Source organism: Mustela putorius, unplaced genomic scaffold (assembly GCF_011764305.1).
Source record: "Mustela putorius furo isolate JIRA1106 unplaced genomic scaffold, ASM1176430v1.1 tig00003909_pilon_pilon_pilon, whole genome shotgun sequence".
Lineage (NCBI taxonomy): Eukaryota > Metazoa > Chordata > Mammalia > Carnivora > Mustelidae > Mustela > Mustela putorius.
In genome coordinates this window covers 39,350,930-39,368,603 of record NW_025422057.1, presented here as the reverse complement: position 1 = coordinate 39,368,603, position 17,674 = coordinate 39,350,930, and the positions used below count along the sequence as shown (strand labels likewise).

The 17,674-nt window shown below is 41.4% G+C and overlaps 1 protein-coding gene across 4 annotated transcripts in view; it reads left to right on the top strand.

Moving 5' to 3' along the window:
- Positions 1-17,674, top strand: part of WASHC2A (WASH complex subunit 2A) — a 55,680-nt gene that overhangs the window by 23,605 nt on the left and 14,401 nt on the right. For 3 of the 4 annotated variants that reach the window (XM_045068493.1, XM_004765870.3, XM_004765869.3), the window contains exons 16-22: positions 540-667; positions 2,101-2,187; positions 5,107-5,208; positions 6,907-7,038; positions 9,555-9,718; positions 13,268-13,370; positions 17,240-17,395. In XM_045068493.1, coding sequence (XP_044924428.1) covers positions 540-667; positions 2,101-2,187; positions 5,107-5,208; positions 6,907-7,038; positions 9,555-9,718; positions 13,268-13,370; positions 17,240-17,395 — 872 coding nt within the window. The remainder of the gene's footprint in view (positions 1-539; positions 668-2,100; positions 2,188-5,106; positions 5,209-6,906; positions 7,039-9,554; positions 9,719-13,267; positions 13,371-17,239; positions 17,396-17,674) is intronic. The other variant, XM_045068492.1, reaches the window with a different exon arrangement.

Sequence of the window (17,674 nt, the reverse complement as noted above, 5' to 3'; positions counted from 1 at the left end):
TACTTATTTATTTGAGAGAGAGAGAGAGAATGTGGGGGGAGGGTCAGAGGGAGAAGCAGATCCCCCACCAAGCATGCACCCCTCACCCCCGAAGTAGGACTCGATCCCGGGACTTCAGGATCATGACTTGAGCCAAAGGCAGTTGCTTAACCTACTGAGCCACCCAGGTGTCCAGTAGTTTGACTTTTTAAAAGGAAGACCCAACCCTCACTTCTCAGATTCCTAAGGTGGTTGCTTCTTAAATGATCTTTCTTTCTTTAGGTCTCTGTTTACCTTTAATGGCAGTCCAAGCTAGGCTAAACTTAGGACTCCACTGCTTGGATGAGTATGTGAGCCAGGTGGTTAAACCACGGGTTCTGTGTTTCATTTGAGCTGCTCTTGTGTACTTTGAAAAATTCCAACTTAATACTGTTTCATAACTAATCAAAGAATAATACTCTTCTAGTTACTCCTTGGGAGGGAAGAATTTTTAGTCTGTGAATTTAGTGGTGGGAGTTTTGACTTGAGTGTAATTTTCTGCTGTGGTATCTGTTTTAAAGACAAAGTCAAATCCACTGCCAGTATCTTTGATGATGAGGAAGGAGATCTGTTCCAAGAAAAAGCAGCTGCTTTGCCAGAAGCCACTGTGACTCGGACAGAGGAAAATAAAGCAAGGGCAGAGAAAAAGGTGAGCAGGAGGGAAACTTAACATAGTTAAATCTTGTTAAGTGTTGATTTGGGGCATCTTGTGAGTCCGTCTGGAACCTAGAGGGAAGTGGTGTTTCCTTTCAGGTGTATGGTGAAGGACTTGAATCATACCACAAGGTGAAAGAACACTGAGCACTGACATCCGAATACCTACCACCTAGACTGTAGAATTGTTGGGATTTTGCCTTGCTCAGTGGGTTGTACCTCCATGGATGATCTGTTCCTAAACCGGTTATCATGTTAAGGGTTACAAAAGAACGTTTTTCCAATTCTCTCATTTCTTCTGTATTAGCTAACATTTTTCCAAACAGAACTGAAGAACTTTCTTTCCTCTTTCTTTCCTGATTTTTAAGTTGTCACTACAGGATTATGGATTCTCTCTTCAACCTGTTGTAAACCATTAGCATCATTGTTTTTGTTTGTTTGTTTTAAATGAACCTGTGTTTGGGTAACAGGATGCATCCCCATCAGCCTTTAAACTCTTCTGGCTGTTGTCCCTTTCCTTGGTATCCTACATAGCTTGATCCATCCTTTTTCTTTCTCTCTCTCTACTTTAACTTTGTTTATTTAATGATTATTTATTTTACAGAGAGAGCGTGTGCACACATGTGCATGAGGGGGTGGAGCAGAGGGAGAGGGGGAGAGAGAATCTCAAGCAGACTCCTCCTATGCATGGAGCCTGACATAGGAATTGATCCCAGTACCCTGAGATCATGACCTGAGCCTCAAATCAAGAGTTGGATGCTTAACGGACTGAGCCACCCAAGTGCCCCTATTTACTTATTTAGTAATCTTTACACCCAGTATGGGGCTCGAACTCATGACCTTGAGATCAAGAGTTGCATGTTCTTCCAGTCGAGCCAGCTAGGTGTCCTGATCATCCTCTTTCTAAAGCACCTCTTGTGTGTCCTTTCTGTGAAACCCAGACCTTCCCACTGCTGACCACCTGTGCCTCAGCATTCAGGTCTGGCAGGCTCGTAGGGGTAACCTGCCTTTCTCTGCTGGCTCCAACTATACATGTCCCATTTGGGTATTGAATACCCAGATCCACCAGTTGTACCCTCTGGCTTAACTTGTTTTTCTCTTCTCCTGCAGTTCCCTCTGCCTGGCCTGTCCTCGCTTGTACTATCTCCTGTGTTTAGGCTTTGTCCTGAGAAATTTACTTTATTGAGGAACTATTTTTTTCTTCTTTCCTAACTTACACCGATTTTTAAATTCTCGTGATTCTTCTTTTGCGTTAATTCTTCATACGTGTTTAAGGTCTGCATCTTATTCCCGTGGCATATGGCCTGGTGCCTTACCCGAGCAGAGACCCAGTCTGTATTCCAAATGAATGTTTGAATAAACCCTCATTTCTATTTATCTTGTTTGTTAACCTTTAGGTTTTTGGTTTTCTCCCCCGCCCCCCACAAGGTTACCCTTCCTTCCAGCAAAAATCCCAAGCTCTTGCCAGAAACAAAGACTCAAAAAGGCTTATTTTCAGATGAAGAGGACTCTGAGGTAAGGAATTCTCGTTCTTAGTTCTAGGGAACTAGTCTTTGGATATGACAAAATATTTCTAAATCAGGGTTTTTTAGTAAAGGTACAAGACCTTTTATTAAATACTTCTTTTTTTTGAAATTCATGTTTTGAGAACACATTGTGTTTAGAAAGCAGTACGTATAGTAATACTTTTCACTGTTGGGTTTGAATCCAATGCATCTCCTGGGAGAAAAATACTCTCTTGAGGATGCTCAATTCTCAGGCTCTTTGTTGATCCATGGTGTGGTGAGGTGCCTTTACCAGAACAGAAATCAACATGCTGTTTCTTTTTTCAGTAGTCTCATTGAGTAACGGGCGTAGTGCCGTGTGGTATGTATTCTGGCATAGGCTTTTATCTTGTGACCAATAATGGTTTGTGGGCTGGCAGTGTTTGCAGACAGCCTCAGTTCTTGAAGGTTCCCATCTGGAAGCATCTTTCCAGTGGAACAGCAACCCTCTCACAAGTGTCTCTCACAGGCCTAGGTCCTTTTAGATCTGATTTCATGCCTCAATCAAGAGTTAGATGCTTAATGGACTGAGCCACCCAGGCGTCCCTATTTATTTATTTAGTAATCTTTACACCCAGTATGGGGCTCAGGGGATCAGAGACCTATCTGAAAATGCAATGGGCATTGTAAGTCCCCTTTACAGAAAAATATATGGACATGGCAGAAATTTACATGTAATGTCACTAAATTGTGAACTCTGGATTAAGCATTTGTGGTTACTTTGCACTAACAGCCAGGATGGACGTACAACTCTTTGGAAGTGGAGTGATTGCCATTGATGTAAATAAAACCCATGAGGCTTATATTTCATTGACGGCCAGTGTACAGAAGATAGGAACTAACCAGACTCCAGTTAAGCCAAACTCCTGACACATGAGCACAGCATGGTGGGGCCTCGCACTCCAGTCGCATCCCACGCTCCCGGCTTCCTCATCCTAGAGCACACCTGCACTGACTCCTGCCCTCTGGGAGTGCTTGTCCTAGAATCTGGATGCCTTGCTTCCTTCCTTCTTACAGTTTTTTTTTTTTTTTTTTTTTTTTGAGGCCTCCTCTGATGATCCTTTGCATGATTGCAAGCCCGCCAGCACTTGCCACACCACACTCCTTGCCTTCTCTTCTGCTCTGTTGTTCCCCACAATATGTGTTGCTGTTTGACATTTCATGTGTGCTTGTTCATTACCTCAGTCCCAACTAGAATAAGCTCCATGAGGGCAGGCCTTTTTGTCTCTTCCTGTACCTCTAACACTTAGGCTAGTGCTCGGCCTTTGGTAAGCCAATTTAAGAGTTGTTGACTACATGAAAAAACCAAATGTGAGCAATTTCAGTGACTTAAAATGTGTTCCAGTTCCCTATTAACTGTGAAATAAATCATTCCCAAACTTAGTGGTATCAAACACCAGTAAGTTTTATTATCTCCTGTGGTTCTAGAACCGGACTGGGTTCAGCCAGGCACTTGTCAGTTAGGGTCTCTCATGTGGTTCTAGTTTGAAGGTGGCTGGGCTGAGAATCCTCTCACTCCTGTGTCCAGTATCTGGGCAGAAAGACTCGGACAGCTGGGGCTCTGGGGGCACCCTTCTCCATCTTTCTGTGGTCTCCTGGCATGGCAGCTGCAGGGAAGGTGGGTTCTGAAGTGGTAGCACAGGGCTTCAAAGTGAGATTGCCCAGAGAGCAGTGCAGAGGCCATATTACTCTTTGTAACCTGGCCTTGGAGGTCAGCATGGTCGAGATAGTCACAGAGACCCGCCGAGATTCCAGGTGAGGCGATGCAGACTCTACTTGTTGGTGGTAGGAGTGTATAAGAATTTGCAGACAGGTTTCACTACCACCACCGAAGGCTTTGTCCCATGTGCATTGTCATAGATTGTTATTACTGGATGCTGTCGGGGTACTTATGCAAGGAAAAGTGAGACAAAGAAATCTTTCTGTAAGTGAAATCTTGCCAATGTGTAAAATGCAGGAGAGGCTGTTGCTCCGCCCATGTGGTCTCTTTACCTCAACAGACTCGTGGGTCTCCATGGGGTCCAGGTGAATCCACTGGGCTGAGAAGAGCTCTTCTCAGTTAATGAATTCATCAGGTCTGTGTTTGAGAGGAGGCATTGATGCCGTAATAAAAAGAAATACCCAGAGAGCTCTCAGAAACTATGTTCTCATCCTATTTAATTGTCTGGCTCTTGGCTTTTGATGTTTCTGTCCTAAGGGAATATCTATCCTATTTTTATGTTTCTAGTTCACGCAGCTCAGTTTGCATCATAGGCTGACACCACATGAAGTTTCTTCAGGGTCTAGTAGATCCAGTAGATCTAGTAGATCTACCACATGAAGTTTCTTCAGGGTCTAGTAGATCCAGTAGATCTAGTAGCAGCATCTGTTATCTATAGTTCAAGTAGAATACCAAACATTTTAAAATAAAATCTGGATTTGTATATATGTGGAGGAAATAGTATCATACTTTTATAAGGGGAGAGGAGAGTGTTAGTAAATACAACAGAGTCATAGATGCAGTAATTTGGGAATCTAGCCTCTACTTCTGTTATTGAATCTGTTTAATTGCTCCAATTCTCTGGGCAAAAAAAGGAAGTCATTGTTACTTTTTTAGCAGGATAAGAGATCAGTTGGGAAATGATGTCCATGTGGGAGTTTAGAAACCCCAGAGTTCCAGTGAGGCCACCTGGAGTTCCATGTGGGCCTCTTCCTTCTCACACACGGGCGTCAGGCGTCTGTGCTGCACCCGCCAGGACAAACTGACGTGTCTTCTCAGCCAGCTTGCCTCTCACGGAGAGACCTAGACTCACGCAGCCATCATGCCATAGTCTTCAGTGTTTTATATTTAACTGATACTTTAAAAGCTGATCTGTCTTGTTAACCAGGAACTTTAATCTTGGTCCAACAGGATTTGTTTTCTTCTCAAAATGTGAGTAAGTCAAAAGATGCATCTCTCCAGCCTAGCAAACTCCCCACGTCAGTCTCGCTTTTTGATGACGAAGATGAAGAGGTAAATGGTATTATTGCAATGCAAGATAAATAAGTTTTTGATGAGAAAATCGTTGCTGATGTAGCTTTATAGTTGGAGGCTCATGCAGTAAAACAAGATGATGAGAGGCAGTGAAATAATCTGAGGCTTATATAACAAAAATATTTTAGTTTTTGTCTCTGCCTTCTTCCTTGACTCCTAGCTGTACAATGGGCAGGACATTAGATTATTATTTTTTTAATGATTTTATTTATTTGAGAGAGAGCACAAGCAGGGGGAGCAGCAGGCAGAAGGAGAGGGAGAGGCAGGCTCCCCGCTGAACAGAGATTCTGCTGCAGGGCTGGATCCCAGGACTCTGGGGGTCATGACCTGACCTGAAGGCAGACACTTAACCAACTGAGCCACCTGGGTGCCCTATGGACATTAGATTCTTGACCCAGCTTTTAATGGAAGGCTTTGTATATTTCATTTTAAAAATCTGTCTTTAAGAAAATACCTTTCAGGGGATGTCTTTACTATACCCAATGACCTATGAGAATGTCTTGGATAAAGCGCAAATAGAAGACAGCCATGTCCTCACCTGTTTTCCTTTTCTACCCTGGACGAGAGGGCGAAGTGGGGGAAGTAAATAAGAGGGAAGACGAATCAAATCTTCTTTCTTATGCAGTACTGTGCAGTGGTCAAGCTCATGGGCTTTGGCACCAGACCCCTGCATTCACCTGTAAATCAGGGACATTAGGCAAGTAACTTAAACTTCCCAAATCTTACATGGCTTAATAGTATGTGGAGTCATTGTGGCAGCTGGAACAGCTCATGTACAGCTCTTGGCACTGCCTGGCACACAGTAAGTGCATGGGAAGTGTTCACTGTTGTCATTAGAATCTCTATCGGATTAGCAGTTCATTTGGCCTTCCTACCTTCCCACACTTTGCTTAAAGCTTCCCTTTATCAAATCTTTACATTTTAGGGCTATTCATCTGCTGTGGTATATTGTTAAGAGTATTTTTTTGTCTAACTTGGGTTCAGGCGCTCTGATGATTTTGTTTCTATTACCTTAATGAAAATAATAGATACTTTTGGAATGCTTGACTGTACAAAAATTGGTAAATGCCATTGAACTGGAGAATCAGCTCTTTAGTAAGCCAGTGATTTTATTTGGTAAACTGTTTCTTATGTTTGTATCGTCTCTTTAAAATTAACCAGAAAACACAAGTCATTCCTTCCCACTGTCCCAGGTATGTGTCTTTTGTAGGTGAGAGAGTGGAGAAAGCTCCCAGTTTCTCTCTATAATTCATTGGTCTGGTTTCTAAGTCATAGAAAGGTGTGCAAGTTGTTGCCTGTCACACAGTCTGGACTGCTCTCACTGATGAGCATAGAGGGCCCACATATAGCTGGCCTGAGTGGGGCCAGGTTTCCTCCTATCTCTGTGACCTTGGCCTCTTCCCACTACCTCCCAAGTGTTTTGCCTTTGAGTTCCATATGGTCTGTTCCCTCTGTGGATGGAGAATACAGTTAGAGAAGATTATAGACTGTTGTTTTAGGGTTATCTGTAGGAGAAAAGTGGGATTTACTGGCATTTTGTGTTTTCCCCCTTAAGGTATTATATGTATGCTGTACTTGATTAGAGACTTATTCTTCAACAGTTTGACATGGAAAATTGTCTATTTTTTGCTTTATGTCTATAAAGTTACCATACTCTTCTGCCATTTGTTTTTCTAGGATAATCTTTTTGCAGCAACAGCTGCTAAGAAGCAGTCATCATCTCTTCTAACTCAGAGCCAAGAAAAAGCAAAACCATCTGAGCCCTCCAGAAAGAAAGCGTCTGCTTTGTTGTTCAGCAGTGATGAGGAGGTGGGTGGAAAGTTTCTCTTGGAGAAGAGCAAGAGGTTGTTTGATGGGGTTTAAGAGTTACAACTATCCTAAACATTTTCTTTTTTCCTACCTATTTTATATCCAGTGAAGTTTAGTTACCAAAGATTTTGTTCATAAAACTGTCTCATTTTTTTTTTTCTGGAAGAAGGTATTTAGTATAGTATATTAACGTAAAAATTAATGTTTTCAGAGAACAGTTCAGAATAAAAGAAGTATGCGTCTTAAATTATATGCCAATTCAGATGAGTTAGGACTATTTTATATTGTTAAATGATTATTATGTTTCATGAATCAAGAACTGTAGCTAGATGTGGTAGGAATATCCTCTGCAAGTTTAACTCCTTTTTTGTGAGTCTTAACAATATTTTTATTTGCTGTCTAGGTACAGATTAGCAGAGCTAGTAGTGAATATGGTTCAGTTGCTGATTTAATTGTATAGGAAAAGACCTTAAATACAATGACATTACAGATCCTGAGCATTAAAAATCTTTTTGCATTAAAATAATTATTTTTTATTTTAACAGTATAGGCAAGTTATGAAGGCATGATGTGGATGGAGAAATTATAGACATAGTAATGTGTTTTATTGGAAGCAACTTAAAATGATAAAACATAATTTGCTTTTTCTACTCAAACATACAAATTTTATGATGGGTTTTCCATTTTTTTTTCTCTCTAGCATTGTTTTCAGTTGTTCTCCCTATAGTAATGGCCAACTATCTGGAATTTTTCCTACACAGTATTAAAGTGGTTCAGGGAAAATAAAAATACAATTGACTTTTGAACAATGTGAGAATTAGGGGTATTGACCTCCTGTACAGTTGAAAATTGTCATGTAGCTTTGGACTCTCCAAAAACTAAACTACCAATACCCTTCTGTTGACCAGAAGCCTTACCAATAACATGAGTAGTTGGTTAACACTTAGTTTTATATGTTACATGTATATATGGATTATGCGTTGTATTCTTAGAATAAAGCAAGCTAGAGAAAAATTGTTAAGATCATAAGGAAGGGAAAATACATTTACAATACTGTGCATAGATTTATCGAAAAAATCCACATGCAGTTCAAACCCATGTTGAAGGGTCAATCCTGTTAGCTAAAGCTGGGAGTAACAGTACTTGCTCAGTAAAGATAATCAAGGTTCTAGAACAGTTACTCTCCCCATCTTGGCTACCCATTGGAGTTATCTGGAGAAAATTAAAAGAGTACTTTTACTTAATTGCACTCCTGTAGATTCTGAGTGGTTTGGTATGTGGCCTGCCACTGGAATGTTCTAAAGCTCTCCTGGGAGAGCCTCGCTACACTAGAGGAGCACTTCTCAAACCATGACATGTCAAGAAATCACCTGGGCATCTTGTTATGAATGCACTCTAATTTAGAAAGTCTGGGCTGGAACCAGAAGTCTGTATAACATATGCCGCTGCTTGTGAACCCCACTTTGCTTTGCAAAACTCTAGATTCTAGAGACCAAAGGACCACTTAAGGAAGTGTTCAGGAATTCCTGTGTTTGAGACCATAGCCAGATGGGATTCCCTTAATGTTTTCTAAAGGTCTAAGATTTAGGCTTTTGTGGTGAAAGGGTCACTAGCAGCTTTCTTCCTTTTTTGCTTTTTAAGAATTAATTTATTTGACAGAGAGAGAGCAAGCAAGCACAAGCAAGGGGAGCAGCAGAGGCAGACAGAGAAGCAGGCTCCCCACTGAGCAGGGAGCCCCATGCACGCAGGGCTCCATTCCAGGACCCTGGGGTCATGACCCGAGCCTGAAGACTTAACTGAGCCATCCAGGTCTCCCACTAGCACTTTCATTGTGTCTTGTTTAGATGTGCATTGTGTGAGCTTTTCATACATTTTTTTCCAGTCTGCTTTAAGATCTTTAAAGTATCATTTTCCTCAAAAGTTGCGTGTTCTCGATTTTTTTTTTTTTTTTAATATTCCTCTTTCTTCTCATCCCCCTCTATACATAAGTTTGAATCTGCTAAGGTAGACAACTTCCCCTGTCCTAACCCAGAACAAAACCATAGAGGGAAGAAACATGTGGTGATAGAGGAAGGCATAAGGTCAGAACTGGAGGATAAAGAACCCAGATGTCTAGACTTGAGTTCAAAGAAAAGCCCCAGATGTGAACTTTCTTCAAGAATGATATACTTAAGGGCGCCTGGGTGGCTCAGTGGGTTAAGCCGCTGCCTTCGGCTCAGGTCATGATCCTCGGGGTCCTGGGATTGAGTCCCGCATCGGGCTCTCTGCTCGGCTGGGGAGACTGCTTCCCTCTCTCTCTGCCTGCCTCCCTCTCTCTCTGCCTGCCTCTCTGTCTACTGTGATCTCTCTCTGTCAAATAAATAAATAAAATCTTTAAAAAAAAAAAAAAGAATGATATACTTAGTTTAATAGTTAGTTTAAATACAATTTAGTTTAATGAATGTAAGTTTTATTTTACTTCCAGGTTCCTTAGTCTGAATTGCCACAGGATTTTAATATATATTTTATATTTTAAGGACCAGTGGAATATTGCTGATTCACAGACAAACTCAGCATCTGACAACAGGTCTAAACTTCGGGACTCTGGTGCCACTCAGGAGCAGGAGGCCAAGGCTGTGAAAAAGACCAGTCTCTTTGACGAGGATGATGAAGATGATCTCTTTGCTGTTGCTAAGGACAGGTGAGATAGTCATTGTAAGAAATTGTTTATCCAATGTCTGTGGTAATAAGTATAAAGGTATTTGATTCACAAGATGTCAGTTACTTGGGGTGCCGTGATTATCATTCATTACTTAGTAGTCATACAAGGGAGAACATCTTTGATTTTCACGTGTAGGGTATTTTCTCCTCATTGCTGGGAAATGTTTTTCATAGTGGATTTATCTAATTTCTTCTACTTATTATTTTTTTAACCCCTAAACATTATTTTTCTTTGCTAGGGATTCAAGTGCAGTTTATCTTTTTTGTTTTCTTCTGGGATACCCTATAGAAAGTAAAGTTTGGTCTGAGTACTTAAGTTTCCCATTTGAATGAAAATCTACTAAGCATTGAAAAACATTGTTTGAAGGTTGGTTCTCTGCAGAGCTGTGCAGTGTCAGCCCAGTGGCTGGTGTCAGTCCAGTGGCTGGTGATTCTTCACAGCTCTGGCTGCTCTCCACGTGGATACTTGGACTAAAGCCCGTGGAATATTTTGTAGACTGCGCATGGGCCCTGTTGGCGGTGTACCATGCTGCTTTCACAGGGAGTAGCAAGTGTAGGGGAGCATGTGGAAGAATTGTTGCCCTCCCACAATGCTGGTGGCAATGTCAGATGGTTTCACTTTAGAAAACAGTCCAGCAGTTCCTTAAAAAGTTACATGTGGTTACCATAGGACTTACATTTCACTCTTAGGTAGATGCTCAAGGGAAATGAAAATACCTCCAGCCAAAAACTTGTATGTGAGTGTTTGTTACAGCCTTATTCATAGTAGCCAAAAAGTGGAAACAAGCCAAACATTTTATCAATAGATGATAGGATAAAGAAAATGTGTTATATCCATACAGTGGACTCTTAACTCAGCAATAACAAGGAATAAAATATTGATACATGCTACAGCATGGATGAACCTTAAATATTGTGTTAATTGAAAGCAGCCAGTCACAGGACCGACCACATGTATGGTTCCATTTGTGTATAATAATCCCAAAGAGATAAATCTATAGAGACAGAAAGTAAATTAGTGTTTGCCTGGGACTGAGGTGCAAGGAGAATTGGAAGTGATTATTAACAGGTGGGTTTCATTCTGGGTTGATGGAAATATTGTGAAGTTAGATGGTGGTGTTAGTTATACAACTCTGTACTAAAAACCAGTGAATTTCATACTATATTATAAAAGGGTAAATTTTATGGCATGTAAATTATATCTCAAAACCCTTCTGAAAAAACGAAGAGCTGTGACTCTAACAAGTTGTGAAATACTGCCTTGTGAGCAGGGCACTCACACGTCCTGGCTTGTCGGGACAGCCCCGGTTTGTGCCCATCATTCCAGCATGATTGTTGTTAATTTCCCTGTCATTCTCAGAAATGTCCTGTTTTAGGCCATCGGCTCTGGTTATCTTCATGTTTACTGATGTCTGCACCTTTCAAATAAATCAAAATACGCAACCTGTTATTTACAGTGAGAAATACCCTAGTTCGCTGAGCAGCATATTTTTCTTCTGAGGACAGAGCTCCATGGAAGGCCCCAATTTAACCAGTAGTTGCTGAGTCTTTTGTTTTCTGTTGTAGCTCTGTCCAGAGAGCTAACTCATTTTCTGTATCTTACCTTCAGAATCTGTCATCATGTACTTTTTGTGGGTTAGTTTGGTGTTCTGTTTTGTTTTTAGAAATTGTTCAGAAAATCATGCCTAAGGTGTTTTCCTGCTGTAGCAGCTTAATGAGGTTTCTGGTATTCTGGCATCCGACATAGTTGTAAATATTTTGTGATCACTCATCACCAAGTAGTGAAATATTTTGGTTATAATTTGTGTAAATTTTTAGTGGTATATATCCATAAAGGCTTGTTAAATACTACCGTACTATGGCTTTTTGCTTTTATAACTTCTTCAAGGTACAGCCTTAATGTTTAACCTTCTTCGGTATATATGTCTAACTACATACACTCAAGGGTTTGGTTACTTGTGTTCTCTAGTCTGTGATGCTTAGGTTTTTAAAAATTTTTTTAAGATAGGCAGAAGTCAATATTAAACTAATGAATAAGCTACATAGACTGTGCCTTGCTAGTAATTAAACATACGAAAAAGATTTTTGATATGTATACTTGTGTATATATATTAATTATGTCCTAATGTATGTAGATGTAGATGGTGAACAATTTACTGAAATGATGTTAGTATCATTTTTACTTAGCTAAAATTGAATTTGTTTTATTTTTATTTAAAAAAAGATTTATTTATTTGACAGAGAGAAACCGTGAGAAAGTGAACACAAGCAGGGGGAGTGGGAGAGGGGGAAGCACTTCTCACTGAGCAGGGAGCCCAATGCAGGGCTCGATCCCAGCACCCTGGGATTATGACCTGAGCCGAAGGAAGATGCTTAACAGTTGAGCCACAGGTGCCCCTAAAATTGAATTTAAAGTTTTTGTTACATTGGTAATTGTGTAGTGTGCTAATTGGATGACTCTTTATCACATAGTGAAAACTGGAACTTGACCTTTCAGTTCATTTTCTGTTCTGGATTCCCCACATCTAGTGCTAAGCCTCCGTGTGATTCTCCACTGTTGTATTCCTGTCCATTAAAAGTCCTGACCAGTATTTGTTCTGGCAGGTGTTTACTGGTCACCTTCTCTGTAGGGGCCAGGGCAGAATCCTAGGCGACGAGGTAGGTAAAGATAGGCTAGAGGAAGGTGGTGAGGAGAGCTGTGGCTGAAAGAGCCCAGTATGTTTTTACTCCTTCTTTCCTTTTTTTTTAAAGATGTTTTATTTATTTATTAGAGAGAGAGAGAGCATACAAGGAGAGTGAGAGGGAGATGCAGACTCCTGCTGAGCAGAGAGCCCGACATAGTACTTGATCCTAGGAACCTGGGGTCACGACGCGAACTGAAGGCAGATCCTTGACTGACTGAGCCACCCAGGCGTGCGCTCCCCCAGCCTCCTCTCCCTTTTTTTTCTAATATTTTAACTTCATTCTGCTTTTTTGTTTTAAAGTAGGCTCCACACCAACATGGGGCTTGAACACATGACCCTAGGAGCAAGGGTTGCATGCTCTACCAACTTAGCCAGCCAGGTACCCCCTTCCCCTCTCCAGTATATTTTTTATTGAAAACAGATGCTAGAGATCCCTAGTTTCTGTACTTCTCAAGAATTCTAGAAAGCTAGCAATTGCTTTAAAATCTAATAATTCAAATCTTTACACCATTTTTACTCCAACCCTACCTTTCTTCCCAGCATCACCAAACATGCTTTTAAATACTTGGCCAAGCTAACTACTAGTACACCTATAGTGAGTCAAAGGGAAAGATGAAGAGGCCCTCAAACTTCTACATATGGGTGAGAGCCAGAGGCTGATGATATGTTAGACACAAATTGCACCCATTTTAAAGGTTTTTCTGGTTTCTTTTTAATTATGTAAGGTCAGCGATGACTTGGGTGTTTTAGTTGTAGGGGGGTTCCTATGAGTATGGCCTAGAGGGAATACTGTATGTATTTTTTAATCACGTTTGGCTTATTTGACCTTTTGTTTGATTGTACAGCCAAAAGAAGACCCAGAGAGTGTCACTCCTCTTTGAAGATGATGCTGACAGTGGAAGCTCTCTCTTTGGCTCTCCTCCTGCATCTGTTCCTCCTACAACAACGGTATTCGTAGCTTCCTAGGTCCAGGAAATACCCTTGAGGCGATGTCACATGAAGAGTGATACTTCCCTGAATCAGCCCCTAAAACCGATCTTGGAGGCTGAGTCTAATGGAAAATCCCATTTGCCTAGTTTTAGAAAGAGGTCTTCTATTAGTGGTATTTTATAGATGAAACATAAGCACAAAGCGTGGAGGAAAGGTTTCCTCCATGTCGTGCACCCCCTTCAGCATCAGGGGTAGGGATCTGGAGTCTCAGGGGAGAGCGCTGCTGCAGTCCTGGTGGGGGTCGCCAGGCTCAGCCGCAGCCGTGTGGAATCCTGCTAACGTTAGACCAGGCCAGAAAGGCACATCTTATTCCTTTTAGGAGCACATTTCAAGTACTAACACTTTTTACTACTGTCAGTAGCCAGTCAGGGAAAGGGAAGGAAATTCTGGCATGTACTACAGCATGGATGGACCTTGAGGACTTCACACTGAGTGAAATAAGGCAGTCAGAAAAATATAGTATATGATTCCACTTAGACGAGGTACCTGGAGGAGTCAACTTTCAAGAAACCGAAAGTAGAATTGTGGTTTCTAGGGGCTGGAGGAAGAGGGAAATGGGGAGTCTTTTAATGAGTACAGAGTTTCAGTTTTGCAAGATGGAAAAATTCTGGAGGTTGGTTGCCTAACAGTGTAAATATTCTTAGCACTACTGAACCATATACATGGTTAAGATGGTCAATTTTATGTTTTTTAAAGAGTAAAAAAAAAATTTTTTTTTGTAGTTAAAAGGATGTGATAAGAAAAAGTCAATCGGTGGCTATCCAGTGTAAATGATTCTGGTAACTACATCTACGTGATGTCACTACCACAGTCACCTAAGCTAAAAAATTTAGCCAGTCATGATGATAGTTACATCAAAAAGGAGTATTAAGGAACGAGAGGAAGGTGGGATTATGATAATAGTTCAGGGAACCCAGGCGTACTGGAATCCTGCTCTGGCCTGCCGTTCATCTCTCCCCATCTCCTTCCCTTAGTGGGTATATGTGAGCGTGTGCACATAGAACAAAGTGAGGCCAAGCGCTGGTTTACTACCAGCTGGCAATTGCTAACAGCCCCAAAGGGGAGCGTAAAACTTTTTAGGGTAGACTGCATGGAGATAACCTTCATCTGGCTCTGTTAGCCTAAAAGGCCAAGAATCAAGTCACGTCACAGCCTGCCATCAGGCCTTCAGTCCCAACTTCAGGCCCTTCAGATTTGGTATGTGATAGAGGCAAAAAGACCCATATGACAGAGAAGAAGGTAGAGCGTCTGGGCCGCTTCCCAGGTTCATCCTTTAAAAAGGTTTAGAAAGTGCATAGAGAATGCAAAGTCCTTACTCTCCTCCCGGAGGAGTCATCAGTAACTATGTGTTGTCAGCTCTTTCAGGCCTGCTCCCTGGCACCCCATGTCTGTTTTATTTAAGTGAGATCATGTTATACATTTTTATGCATCTTTTTTCTCATCCTGCAGAATGTTTTTCATTTTCATAAGCTTGAGCTTGTTCTTTTTCCCCACTCTCGGTATTCCCTGTAACTGTATTGGGACATGTGTGACTGACTTTGGCTTAGATGGAGTAACCGTCACTGTTTCCTTCTAGTTTATTAGGGATGTTTCTTACTGCCTTATCATATTTAGCCTTGACTTGAGATAATTTTATATCTGACTTCTCCGTGATTGCTTCTTCCTTTCTTCCTCTGCTCTCCTTGCCGTTGCCCTGGTTCTGTTCGTAAATACAACCCAGGCCTCTCTTGTCCTTGTCACAAATACTTCAGCTGAGCCTCCCATGCCGCCTGTAATCTTATTCAAGAGGCACTCCTCTTTTCCACCCTCACTTGCCATGTGCTCTAGGTGACTCACCCTGTCTCACAATACTCCAGGGGTCCTTATTTTCTCCTCGATCTGGAAATAGTCTTCATATTTTCAGACATAGGACAAACATTAACTTGTCCTGTGAAAACTTGCCAGACCGGACACATGTCAATTGATGATTTAGGAATTTTTTTTTTTTCCACCACATTCCCAGTAAGTGGAATTGTACCAGAAGCTTTCAGCGTGGGGAGGAGCGTGCTGCCTTCCCTGCTGCTACTTCTGAGGTTCTTGTCCTCTTCGCCTTGAATCACCCATCCTTGGATCTCCCTAAAGAAGACATCAGGTGGTTAAAAGAGTCAGATCTGAGTGGTTTTCTTCTGTAGATTATAAATAAAAACTTCTACTCTGGATAAATGAGCAATAATTTAATAAATACTAAAGGTTCTGGAAATAGAAAACTTCTTTCTACCTGTAGTAATAGTGATTATTAAATGAGACAAAAGTCAGAGATCAGCATCTTAAGTAGCTGAACAAACTGCACACAGAATTGTACCGTTTGTGAAATATAAACGCCTCTGGAGAACAGTATAGAAAAGATTTTTTGTTCTTGTTCAGAGATCTTAGAATATTTTAAAGTTAGATGTGACTCAGTTATCAACCTATCAGTGAAATTAATTTCATGATCAAGATAAATACAGCTTATCTTTAGAAACATTTACAACCAAAAGTTTGGTTTCTTGATTTAAGAGACCGTATTGAAATCTTGTTTCTTACCCAGACTGACTTTTGCATTGAAGTAGTATGTAGTTCTCAGCGAGACCAGCGCATTCCACAAAAGTTTCTTCCTTTAATTCAGTATTGCCGGATCTCTTCTGAAACTGTTTCTTTGGATTTCCAGTCTTTTATTTCAGGTTCAAATGATTATACGTTTTAAGGACCTCTTCTTAACAATACTCAATCATCTTACCCTATTTTTACTTCCTTTGTAATTTTTTCTCTCATAGTTAGTAGGGTTCTTTGATTTCCCAAATCTGTCTTCCTGACTTGATTTAGATACTGCTTCGGAGCGTACTTCCTCATAACACCTACTCTAGCTGATATGACAGAGTTACAGTTTTTTTCCTCAAGAATTTTGATCAATCCTTTTCCTGAAGGATGCCAGTAATTCTAGACAAGGCACATAACCTCAGTTTTCTAATCTCTGAATTTCCTGCCTCCCACGTAAGCAACAGAGGGGAGATGAGACAAAGTGCTTGCAAACTTGTGTTGACCACCTGCTTGGTATAAGACACCATGACTGGCTGTGGCGATATATGATCCTTTCAGTGAACGGACAGATGTATGATTGCTATTAATGTACACTAGGAAGCAAGTGAAGTAAAGGCTCGGAAGAGGGATAATCTTACCAGCATAGCAGCGATACTTACTAGGTAGAAAGAGAACCGGGAAACCTTCACGGGTGACCTTGAGCTGGGCTGCGCTTGAAAGATGAGGGTTTGCTTCTCCAGTGAGGAGCAAGCACGGAAGTGTGAAAGTTTATGGTAGGTGTAGGGAGTAGTGAGGGTTGATAGGGCAAAGATGGATAAAGGGAGAAAATGAAGTGTCAGTTGATTATCCTGTTTAGCATTTGCTTAACACAAATAGAGCAGGCATGGGGTGGGAGATGAAGTAATCTGGGGGGCATTTTATTTTAGCAGAGCCCTCTGGATGATGTCACTGAGCTGGAAAGGGAGGAGGGAAGCAGGAGACTAGTAGCTGTCTGGGTGGCAGAGGTTAGGGTCTAGGTGATAGCAGTGTCTGTGAAGGGGATGGACACGTGGAGACAGGTGTGCGTGTTGTAGCCAAAGGTATGAAGCATTGTGTCTGGGGTGGTGTTTTTTCCTTCGCCCTGTTTGTGCGTCCTTCACTGTCATGCCCTTTCTCTCCTGCCGTCACGTTTTGCTCACTCGAGGACTGTGGTTTCACCTTGTTCTTTAGGTTGTCACACTGGTTAAGCACACTTTTGTTTTTAAGGATGTCATCTACTTTTCTTTTGCTAGAAAAAAGAGCCCGTCCCTGAGGTACCACCTTTGCTGTTCAGTGATGAAGAAGAGAAGGAGGCACCATTCGGAGTGAAACCTGTGGATAGGAAGGTTGAGGGCGCCAAAGAGCCGTCCGAACTGGGGCCCGCTCTCGTGGTGGAGGAGTCAGAGAAGGTAGCCTTTTTTGGGCGTGTCCATTCTGTTGTGTTTGTTTCTTGTGTCTTGTAACTAATACACACACACACACATACACACACACCCTTACCGTTTTCTACCACAGAAAACAGATGGCAAATTTGTTGAAAATTTTGAAAAAACTGCAAAGCCTGAAGAAGAAAATCTGGTGCCACCATTGAGGGAAATCTTCACCATTGTTCTTGCTGCTCAGTCTCTTTCGTAGGCGCAGGTGCACACAGTGCTGTACCTTGCTCCCATTTTACACTCTCTACAAAG